We start from the raw sequence: 8,883 nt of genomic DNA, 5'->3' as shown, positions 1-8,883 counted from the left end.
ATACTTGCTCAAATTTTATAAAATAATTAGAATAAAAAAAACCTAACTAGAATACCTTGTAAGAAAAGCTAGTTTTCGGCCTTTTCAACTATGTGGAAAAAAAATTCAAGGTATAAAGTTAATTTTTGAAAATCAGAAACAAACCCACATATGATTATGACTTTTCTCGTGTAACTTTTTGCAAGAAATGCTGTTCAGTTCACTTTTTTCCTGTTTTACTTGAACTTGTGAGTTAACAGCCTTAATTCGCTTGTTATATAAGTTTTCAGATGTTTTGGACATCTATAGAACTGTATTATTTAGTACAAACAATGTTTATTCATGACCAATTTGAACAGAATTTTCCCTTTTCAATAAATTTTAGTTAAAATTATTTGTACTTGACCATTTGTTACTTAACCTATATTCACATACTTAGCTTCTGCTTCATATGAGAGCTCCGCATTCACTGTGTGGGATGTTGCTCAAGGTGCGTGAAGATCTTTGCCTCCTTAGGTTGCCTAATGTTTTACCTTGAAGCATGCTTTTAGCATGGTGATCTATTAATATTGTGCCAAATAAGCTTAAAAAGTCATTCAATAAATTTTTTAGCATGGTGATCTATTAATATTGTGCCAAATAAGCTTAAAAAGTCATTCAATAAATTTTCTTTTTCATCTTCTTCCTAAATTGTTTCTCTATTTTAAGGTGATATAAAACATACTGTAAACTTCATATATTTTTCTGTAAGACTTGTGACCTGAACATCACATTACTATTACAGAAGATTGAACCTGGTAAACCATGAATGAAGCTTGCTCCACAGTTATAAAAAAGAATACTGTTCAACACCTTAGTGAACTAATATTCACCAAACCACTTTCCTGTTCGCTAAAGGGACTTGTAGAAAAATATCTTTTAGCATAAAGAGATGTAAACCAAAATTTATTCAGCTTATGGGGACTTAAACTTTTATTTAGTATAGGGATTAGAGACAAGCCAAAAAACGTATGTATGTAATGTTGGGACCAAAACTAGTTTGACCTTTAATCTGTATTTTGATTGTCATTATGAGAGGTATAAAAACCTCAAACATGAAAGTTTGTCTCTGCTTTCTGATTTAGTTATTCTCCATATTATTTGTAGGTATGGGGACGCCAATTCGTCGGGGATTAGGAGGCATATCAACGTTGAAGTGGTCACCTACTGGAGATTACTTCTTTGCATCAAAATTGTAGTGGAACAAACTAAACGTGTCTTCTTTACACTTTGGAACTTTTATTGATCATAGCTTCATAACCTCATTATTATGTTCTTGCACAGTGATGGCACATTTTATCTTTGGGAAACAAATACCTGGACATCAGAACAATGGTCATCAACTAGTAGTTTTGTCAAGGTATGGAATTATAAATTAATGTTTTGATGCTCTATAATGACTCGTGTGCTGTGATGCAGCATATGGTTGCTAACCTTTCTTTGTGTGTTGGCCAATTGAAGTGTTGAAAAAATATGTAGACACTGTAAAATGAATTATTTTCAACTGTATAAAATATAAAGCCTTCACTTGGTGCTCATGAAACTTCAGGCCTTCTATAATGACCTTTTTTTTCCGCCCCACTTTTTTTTTTTTGGGTACATAAAGAGGGCAGAGCCCAAAACAAAAAGGAATACAACTGACATCTAAACTTTCAGGGTATTGCAGCCCCATCTAAATTTCCTCCCCCATTTAATATTGTACATGCTTGTTATTAGGCTGATGGTCATTTTTTTACTATATAAAATCAGGGTGCAACATGGGATCCAGATGGGCGAATGATACTGCTTGCATTTTCTGATTCCTCGACTTTGGGATCTGTTCACTTTGCATCAAAGCCTCCCTCCTTAGGTATCTGACCTTGGCTTTAAAAGTTTTTATGTTAATTCAGTTATATGTATTTTTCCATGTTACACCAACAATTACTAAGGTTTGTTCAGCTAGGTTGGATTACCATGCTGGGAAAATTGATATGTGTGGCATTGAAGTTTAAGGAATAGATGGAAAAGGGTAAAGAAAGATAAAGAGGGAAAACATTATGCATTATATTTTTAGACCTCAATAACTTTGGCTCTGTACATGAATCTAACACATCTTTTGGTGGAAGTTGAGATTGATATCTTAATGAGTGACTGGTGAGAATCCCCTTCAGTCAATGTTTTATAACACACAACATTATCTAATTCACTATAGGTAGGGGTGGCTAAATGGATGAAACATCACTATTTCTCCTTAAAGCAAACCATATTTATAGACAAGTTATGCAGAGCATTGGATTCCTTAAGTTTAAGTATTGACTATGGCAAGTGTATTTGATATATTCATATCCTAATCACCAAGATGTCTGTTTATTTAAGGAATATCAATGCTTCCAAACATCAACCATGTTAAAATATGTCTAAGACGAAACACATGCTCTCTACTTTGGCTGCATTACATGTAATGTATACTTAATTAATTTTTCGCTAAACACATTTACATTTCTCAACAGGCACTTTTTAGTAAGTTGATGGAATTAGAAGATTGGTGATATTGGAGACGGTGATTTATACTGTTGTATACTTAGGGATACATGTAGTAAAAAAGTTAAAAGCAAAAAATATTATCCTGGTCTTGCATTAGCCTCGATAAAAGAGTGAAAGTTTTATGTTGTTCATGTTACATCACTACAATGAGGCTAGGAAGCCACTTGCAGCCATTCCAGAAACTGTATTGCAAGGAGTTGAGGATATTAAGTAATTTCCATGTAGCATGCCATCAATGTTATTTTTTGTTGGAAGTACATGCAATGAAATATTTAGACATTGGTGGTTGTGATTCAGTGTCTTCTAACCTCAAATCATGGTTGTCTTGTTTATTCATAGCATCAATCCATAAGCATAATTGTAAAATGTTGTTTTATTTTATTTCCCTGACATATATTTGATATATTGAGAGCTAACTATTATTGACCTTTTCCAGATGCGCATTTGTTACCTGTAGATTTGCCAGAGATATTATCATTGATAAGAAGGTATAGATGAATTTTATTTATTTATTTCAATAATATTTTTTTTATGGTTGTGATTTGGTCCTAAAGCCTTATGTTGGTTATCTTATATTTATCTCAAAAAGTAAGGGAATTGAAAAGATAGCATGGGATGATTCTGGGGAGCGATTAGCTTTGTCATTTAAAGACGGAGAGGATATTTACAGGGGTCTGATTGCCATATATGATACTAGAAGGACTCCTCTTATATCTACATCATTAATGTGAGTTCATGCTTCATTATGCTCCAATTACTTGCATGTCAATTGTTATATATATATTAACTATTTGGATGCTTAATTTATTGATTTCCCATTGTACATGTTAGTGGATTTATAAGGGGACCTGGAGAAAATCCAAGGCCGATTTCTTTTTCATTTCATGGGAAGTTTAAGCAGGGACCATTGCTTTCTGTGGTAAGTATGCTTTGAATTTTGCTGCGCTTTTGTTTCCATCTGTGCTTTTGAAACCAATATTCTATATAATAGAGTCTGCTCAGTAGGAAGAGGTTTTTGTTCTTTCATGTTCATGTGCTATATTTATATAATATAATATTATAACTTATATTTGAGGAGCATTTGTTAGTGGCGGTGATATCATATTAATGGTGCAAATACAATGAGCATCCAATTGAAATATTGAATCATTGAAAATTCTCCAGTACAGTGCATGGTTTCAATTGTACAGGTCTTAGATTCCCTATGCTTGCATAATTTCTTTCTGCAAAAATCTGAGATTCTTTCCCTTTTCTTACTTTTTGTTTTGCAGTGTTGGAGCACTGGATTTTGTTGCACTTATCCTCTGCTATTTCGCTCTCATATGCATCCGTGAAGAGAAATTCTGTAATCCTCCGGCGGCTGTATACAAATTTTGGAGCAAGAGCAAGAAGCTGACTTTGATGTCAAGTTCATTTGTTCAATGTTTTGGTATTTTTTAAATGCAATGCAACTATCCTTCTTTAGTGTTTAAATAGTAGCAAAAGAAAAGGCCAGTGGAGTAGTGGTGTATTTGTTTGGCGATTTAGTTGATAATTCTGATGTATATCAACCACAGGTAAAAAATTGGAAGTGTAATGAAAAAAGTCAAAAAACACATTATATTATGATGAATGATGATGAATATGAATATGAGGTCTTGTTTATTCCCTGAACTTATAATCAATTTGCATGTCTTTCTCCTCAATTTATGACAATACAAATTTCAAGATCAATCATTAAAATATCTAGGGCTATATCTGCTAAAGCCATTAAGACAATGTTATGCACTTATGCCTTCAAACTTTGATGATTTATATATTTTTATAATTTTTATTTAATTTGTCCTTACGAATATCTTTTGAAATTTTATAAATCTATAAAATTTTACAACGTCATAACTCATAACTCAACATTAAACGTAGGTGGTAGGTAGTAAAATCTTAGAAAAAGAAAATATCTATAATTACAAAATCAATATTTTCAATTTTCTTAAAGAATAAACATATATTTTAAAATGGTTACAGACTTGCAGATACCAAAATTTAGAATGACAATGATAGAAAATAAGTAAAGAAAAAAGGATTTGGATTCTCTAAAGTTTGAATTTTACTTTAGAGAGTAAATGTGATCTTCTACCCTTAAATAGTTTTTCTTTCATATTTATTCTTGGTCTCATCTATAAAATCAAAGGTGAGATCACACTTTACTCTTTAAATTGAAATTCAAATTTTAGAGGATCCAAATAAAAAAAAAAAAACGGTGTCGATGAGCACAAAATTTCGGACACGTATAATGTCCAACCTTTCATTCAATCATACTCCGGTATACCAAAAGAAATTCATCAAATCAGCTATTCAATATAGAAATAAAATACAAAAATAAATATAAAATATATTTTAAAAATAAATTAAACAATATATATATATATTTTAAAGGTGAAAACTTAGTCAACTCATCTAACGGCTCTCGGATACACGTTGATATCCGAGAGTCGTTAGATGAAAATTTAGTCAAATCAGTTAACTCATCTAACGGCTCTCAGATATCAACTTCACATAAAGTCGACTGCACCTGAGTTTTTACTATTTTTAAAATAACGAGACTTGAACTTGGACTTCTAAGTAAGTATGGAAAAATTATGCTATTTGAATTATAACTCATTGACTAAATAAAGTGAAAATCCAGGTATAGTCAACTTCACAGAAAATTGATAGCTGAGAGCCGTTAGATGAAAATTTAGTCAAATTATTCAAATTATTTAACGGTTCTCAACTATCAATTTTACGTGAAGTTGACTGTACTTGAGTTTCCACCCATTTATTTTCTTTTTATTACTATTATATATATAAAATCATCTTTTATTTTTTTTTTCCAAGTTTTCATTTGTAGCAACAAAGTAGATTTTCCAACTCATTTGATTTTTATTTAGTTCCAAGTTCTCTAGGGCTTTCTGGGTTGCCTTGCGCTTAAAATTGAAATCCAGAGAAAAAGAGAAGTTGCCACCATTTCACGGGTTTAGGGTTTTAAACACTCTCACACTCTCACTCGCAAGCAAGAAACAATGGCGCCGGGTTTCAACATTCAGCCGTACGGCATTCAGTCGATGCTGAAGGAAGGTCACAAGCACCTTTCCGGCCTCGACGAAGCCGTCCTCAAGAACATCGACGCCTGCAAGCAGCTCTCCACCATCACCCGCACCTCCCTCGGCCCTAACGGTAACCTCTCTAACCGCTTCTAACTTGTTCATTTTCTTCAGATTCGCTTCCATTACATCCATGTTTTGTGTCTTGTTTCTTTAGGTATGAATAAGATGGTTATAAATCATTTGGACAAGCTCTTTGTCACTAACGATGCGGCCACCATTGTCAACGAGCTTGAGGTCCAGCATCCTGCTGCTAAGATTTTGGTTTTGGCTGGGAAGGCTCAGCAGGAGGAGATCGGTGACGGTGCCAATTTGACGATTTCCTTTGCCGGCGAGATCCTGCAGGGCGCTGAGGAACTTATTCGGATGGGTCTGCACCCGAGCGAGATCATCAGTGGATATACGAAAGCAATTAATAAGGTTTGTCTCTCATTTCTCTGACGAGAGAGTGAGAGAGAGAGAGAGAGAGATTAGGTTGTGTTTGGTTAGTGTCTATAGACGCAGAATACACGGATGCTGTAGGATACATATGTTTGAGGTGGAAACTCACGTCGCGTGAAGTTGAAAACAGTTAGATTTGATAGTTATCAACTTCACGTGAAGGCAACAGCATGTGAGTTGTCGCATATGTTTGATTGCATTAGACAGAGACATAGACATAGAGAGACGCAATGGATGGCACTGAAATCTTCACTGCCTAAGTGTTCATCTTAGAAGGAAGGGCCCTAGTATCACTGTCTTAGTGTGCTGTTTTGGAATTTGGATGGAGAGCATTGGTATAACCTTCTTTGTTTCTAAATTGAGTGAGTTGTTAAATGTTTATGAAACTTGATAATGGTTTGAATAGAAACACGATGAGTTGATGGGGATCTCTTATTTTGATCCATGCAAACACTCCACAAATCCCTACTTTGCTCTTGTGAGGCCGTTAACTGACTCATTTCTAAATGCTATGCTATTTCAGACTATTGAAATATTGGATGAACTGGTCGAGAAGGGTTCGGAGACTATGGATGTCCGTGATAAGGAGCAAGTTATTTCTAGAATGAGAGCAGCTGTTGCTAGCAAGCAATATGGTCAGGAAGACACTATATGCTCGCTTGTTGCTGATGTGAGTATATCTTGATTACCTTTCTTTTTACTATGACACAATGTTTTTTTCTGCATGACGCTCGGAATTCTGATTTCTAATTGGAAAATGTAGGCATGTATACAAGTGTGTCCCAAAAACCCTGCGAACTTTAATGTGGACAACGTCCGTGTTGCAAAGCTACTCGGAGGGGGCTTGCATAATAGTACTGTTGTTCGGGGAATGGTTTTGAAAAGTGATACTGTTGGGACCATAAAGCGAATCGAGAAGGCAAAGGTCAGTGTTCCATGCGTTTTGGGACTTTTAGTTTGAGAGTGTATTGTGTAATATATATATTCAATTTTTTGTCTAATATGGAGACTGTTCCTTTTGTTTTCATCTATCTTATGAACCTAAGACATTGTCCCAGCTGAATCTCGTAATAGAAAAGCAATCAATAATCAGTAAAGTACATGAAAACAAACAACAAATATATATACATACTAACATACTGCCTATGAAAAGATGAATATTTTATTGCAAGGAATGCTGGATTTTGAGATGTATTGAACTCACTTTTCACTGCTGCTGTAGTATAAATGTATAATTATGTTTCTATCTTGCATGTTGGCACATTATTGTTCATTTTTTAAGCTCTCAAGTAGTTTCAAAGAAGAATCAGTCTCTTGCACACTCGTTTTCTAATTATGCTATATATATATATTATGCAAATATCCCATCATCACGAAGGATATGCAATTTTGATCCAATTTTCTAGGAAATCTATATAAATTTGTTTTTGTCTTCCCTAATATAGCATTAATATGCTATTGAGTCAATTCTTACATAAGTCCTGATCTCTCATGTCATTGCTGTTATAGGTTGCTGTCTTTGCTGGTGGTGTTGATACATCTGCCACCGAAACCAAAGGAACTGTCCTCATACATACAGCAGAGCAGGTTTGTCAAAGTGACTATTGTTTTCTGAACATCATTTCTCCTTTTTGTGGGGTTGCAATATTTAATTCTTTATGTGTTATGATAAAAACTATATATACACTAGTGTTGGGTTTTGCCGAACTTTGCATAATGGCTATTTCCTGTAAATTTACCAAAGCAGCGGATGATGTTCTTTTGCTGTTTTTGTTGTCGGAGCTTTTCTTTGGAAATTATATTCCAACTACTTTTGTCTTCAACTTTTTAACTCTTTCTTGCTGTTTAAGGCAATGTCTTCATTAATCACCTGATGTCGAAAAGTTTCCTATCATAAATATGCTACATGACAATTTGCTTGTGATTTGCATTTTTATTTGTAGATATGAATTCTGTGCTTGATTCTTTTGCTAATCAGATTCGTTATCTTCATTTTGATTTTCATAGCTGGAAAATTATTCAAAAACTGAAGAGGCCAAAGTAGAGGAGCTCATTAAGGCGGTTGCAGAGTCTGGTGCTAAAGTGGTTGTCAGTGGAGGATCAGTAGGAGAGATGGCTTTGCATTTTTGTGAGCGATATAAGTGTGTCAAGACATATCCTCTTCTAGTTGTTTAAGTTGTTTCATGTTTTTATTCATAAAAAAATAAGAAATTTGTGATTGCATCAATTTGAAATCATGCCAAGTGTAGATTGTTTTCTAACTATAAATTCTTGATCTATAGGCTCATGGTTTTGAAAATCAGTTCTAAGTTTGAGCTACGTCGATTTTGCCGGACAACGGGTGCTGTTGCAATGGTATGTATTCTTTCCTTGGCTATGTAGAGAGAAGCTTTTGATTATTTTATGTCCGAAAATTTTCTTTGCATTCATATATTTATTTTTGATTAAAAAAGAATATCATTAAGACATACATATGAATTACACCAGGGTAAAAAAAAAAGATGAGAGTTCCTGTATGCAAGAGCAAAAACAACGAAAAGAAAAAAGCTTTTGCATAGTCTTTCTAACCCATTCTGTTTACCTGCAACAGTTAAAACTTGGGCAACCAAACCCAGATGATCTGGGATATGTTGATTCTGTTTCAGTTGAGGAAATTGGTGGTGTCAGGGTATGTGAAGGAATTGTTTGCATTCTGAATTGTCATGTTTGCCTTTTCTTGCTTATTTTTCTGTATAAGCCTTTTTTTGTTGCTTCTTTTTCTCCCCCCCCCCCCCCCCCC

The 8,883-nt window shown here is 34.1% G+C and overlaps 2 protein-coding genes across 3 annotated transcripts in view; both read left to right on the top strand.

The window, feature by feature from the left end:
• Positions 1-4,198, top strand: part of LOC107622475 (aladin) — a 5,957-nt gene extending 1,759 nt beyond the window's left edge. Inside the window, exons 7-14 of one of the 2 annotated variants that reach the window (XM_016324382.2) lie at positions 411-469; positions 1,126-1,213; positions 1,303-1,378; positions 1,768-1,867; positions 2,978-3,029; positions 3,128-3,268; positions 3,373-3,460; positions 3,813-4,198. In XM_016324382.2, the coding sequence (XP_016179868.1) occupies positions 411-469; positions 1,126-1,213; positions 1,303-1,378; positions 1,768-1,867; positions 2,978-3,029; positions 3,128-3,268; positions 3,373-3,460; positions 3,813-3,875 (667 nt within the window). In that variant the 3' untranslated portion in view covers positions 3,876-4,198. The remainder of the gene's footprint in view (positions 1-410; positions 470-1,125; positions 1,214-1,302; positions 1,379-1,767; positions 1,868-2,977; positions 3,030-3,127; positions 3,269-3,372; positions 3,461-3,812) is intronic. The other variant, XM_016324383.2, reaches the window with a different exon arrangement.
• The window catches only part of LOC107622474 (T-complex protein 1 subunit theta), a 5,975-nt gene continuing 2,521 nt past the window's right edge, over positions 5,430-8,883 (top strand). Inside the window, exons 1-8 of the mRNA XM_016324381.2 lie at positions 5,430-5,736; positions 5,821-6,083; positions 6,628-6,774; positions 6,868-7,029; positions 7,614-7,691; positions 8,112-8,245; positions 8,387-8,459; positions 8,695-8,772. Of these exons, the coding sequence (XP_016179867.1) occupies positions 5,583-5,736; positions 5,821-6,083; positions 6,628-6,774; positions 6,868-7,029; positions 7,614-7,691; positions 8,112-8,245; positions 8,387-8,459; positions 8,695-8,772 (1,089 nt within the window). The 5' untranslated portion in view covers positions 5,430-5,582. The remainder of the gene's footprint in view (positions 5,737-5,820; positions 6,084-6,627; positions 6,775-6,867; positions 7,030-7,613; positions 7,692-8,111; positions 8,246-8,386; positions 8,460-8,694; positions 8,773-8,883) is intronic.

Source organism: Arachis ipaensis, chromosome B10, assembly GCF_000816755.2.
Source record: "Arachis ipaensis cultivar K30076 chromosome B10, Araip1.1, whole genome shotgun sequence".
NCBI lineage: Eukaryota > Viridiplantae > Streptophyta > Magnoliopsida > Fabales > Fabaceae > Arachis > Arachis ipaensis.
The sequence above is the reverse complement of the archived record's forward strand: the minus strand, read 5'-3'. Positions and strand labels throughout refer to the sequence as shown.